Here is a 2,058-nt window from a genome sequence, read left to right on the forward strand (position 1 = left end):
CCTCAGTGTGGGCCTCTGCCACGGTTCACGACGGTCCCTCAGGCACGTGTACGGGGCCTGCGGGCTCGGGGTGTTGCATCGCCTCGGACGGGTCCCCCACTGACTTCACGCTGCTGCTGTGTGAGAGGTACGATGCCTTGCCGTATATGATGCTAGCACGGCGCAGTTGGTACCTCGTGCCGGAGAGGTGGCTCAAGCTACAGCTGGATGCATTCACCTCGGGCAAGTGGAAGGTGTGGTCAACGGGCAAGCCCCGCATGACCTCCGGCCATACCCGAGACGCTGTGTTCCCTTCGTTCGTAGCGTTGGAGCTGCCGAAGTGGCTAGGGAAAGAACTGAAGCGTGGCCCCTGCACCTCGCTTTGCACGCGCGTGATCGGCGCGACGCCTGCCTCAACTTGACGCTGAGCCTCCTCGTGGGAAGTGAAAACCACCGCCGCGTCAACAACCACCGGCAACCGCACCGATGGCGCAAAAGGCTCGGCCGGTGGACATTCACGCGACCGCGCTCGTTGCTTTAGCCATTCTCGAACTTGAGGAATGAATGCTGCGATGCTGCCCACCAGAATGACTGCAATAATGAAAACTATAAACGATGACGTGTCAAAATTCAACTGCATGGCGGCGCGTTGTTGCTAGCGAAGATCACCTACATCACAGAATAACAAAGGAATGAAAGAAGCATGAGGGGCGGCGCCCAAGCTGGAAAAAGAGCGAAGGCTGGTGCAGGCCGGAGGGGCGGGGATGCCACACTGGGCGTGTCAATGAAAGCGCTTCTCTACGTATTGCTGGCTGCACCGCTCTGTAACACGCAACCAAAGAAAAACAGCAAAAGTCCAGTGGCCGTGGCATGCCGCTCAGCAGCTGGACACACACACGCCCACAGAAACGTATGTGGAAGGATGCCTGAAAAATAAAGTAATCACACAAACACAAACACACAGAGAGAGATAAATAACAATAATCATAACTTTTTCTTTTAAAAAAAGAGAGTGTGCGAGCTGGTAATCGTCAGAAAAGAAACAACACGTCCACATACGCACACACACAGAGGAGGGGGTCGAGAAATATATACGGCGTTGTACGCCGCCAGAACCTCCTCGGAGATGCAAAGTAAAAATGGAAAAAAAAAGAGGCGTTGACATCTCCATCATAGAAGGAGACAGGTCACAGTTGCATGTGGAAGGAACAACACACACATACACACACACACACACGGCCAACGGTAATGCGGCCACGGCAAACACAAAAAAGAAAGAAGGTGGGAAAAACATTATGTTACTGGATAAGGTTACACGCACAAAAAAACAACTCATAGGCCTCCATCCAACTTAAGACTTGCCACCCCCCTGAAGGGCAGCAAAGGCACACACAAACAACAACATCAACAGTAGGCAATAAAGCAAAGCGTGCTGAACCCCCACCCCTCAGCGCAGAAACGTTTTTGTGGACGTCCTCCTCACGCTCAATGAGAGGCAGCTGTGCCTACACCTTTTACTCTCCTTTTCCAGTTTGAAGAAAAAAGCTTAATTGCCCATGGGTGCTATATATATGTATATATGCATATAGGAGAACAGAGGCCCCAACTAAAACTAATATAAAACTTATGCGCACACGTAACACGGGAGTGCTCTTGGAATTCATTCACATCGACCTGCACTAAATCCACAGAAACAGAAATCGCCATGGCACGGGGAACCCAGCAGCGAAATGAAGACAACAAGCAGCCATGAGTAGATAGCCGACACCGCACACTCAGTCGCTGCCCTCAGCAGACGGCGACAGATGCCAAGTGCGCTGGCCCTCAGTGTGGGCCTCTGCCACGGTTCACGACGGTCCCTCAGGCACGTGTACGGGGCCTGCGGGCTCGGGGTGTTGCATCGCCTCGGACGGGTCTCCCACTGACTTCACGCTGCTGCTGTGTGAGAGGTACGATGCCTTGCCATATATGACGCTGGCACGGCGCAGTTGGTACCTCGTGCCGGAGAGGTGGCTCAAGCTACAGCTGGATGCATTCACCTCGGGCAAGTGGAAGGTGTGGTCAACGGGCAAGCCCCGC

At 53.6% G+C, this 2,058-nt stretch overlaps 1 protein-coding gene across 1 annotated transcript, besides 2 other annotated features; it reads right to left on the minus strand.

Annotated features, from left to right (window-relative positions):
• Window positions 1-25: 25 nt before the first annotated feature.
• Window positions 26-619, minus strand: TraAM80_09405 (uncharacterized protein; the record flags this gene model as incomplete). Its single annotated transcript, XM_029386091.1, has 1 exon — window positions 26-619. The coding sequence occupies one exon, from the start codon at window positions 617-619 to the stop codon at window positions 26-28; it is 594 nt and encodes a 197-aa protein (XP_029234068.1).
• Window positions 620-1,187: 568 nt separating this feature from the next.
• Window positions 1,188-1,216: a microsatellite.
• A 327-nt stretch (window positions 1,217-1,543) lies between these two features.
• Window positions 1,544-1,567: a microsatellite.
• Window positions 1,568-2,058: the final 491 nt, after the last annotated feature.

This window comes from Trypanosoma rangeli (genome assembly GCF_003719475.1).
Source record: "Trypanosoma rangeli strain AM80 chromosome Unknown Tra_15.4_contig_00576, whole genome shotgun sequence".
NCBI classification, from domain to species: Eukaryota; Euglenozoa; class Kinetoplastea; order Trypanosomatida; family Trypanosomatidae; genus Trypanosoma; species Trypanosoma rangeli.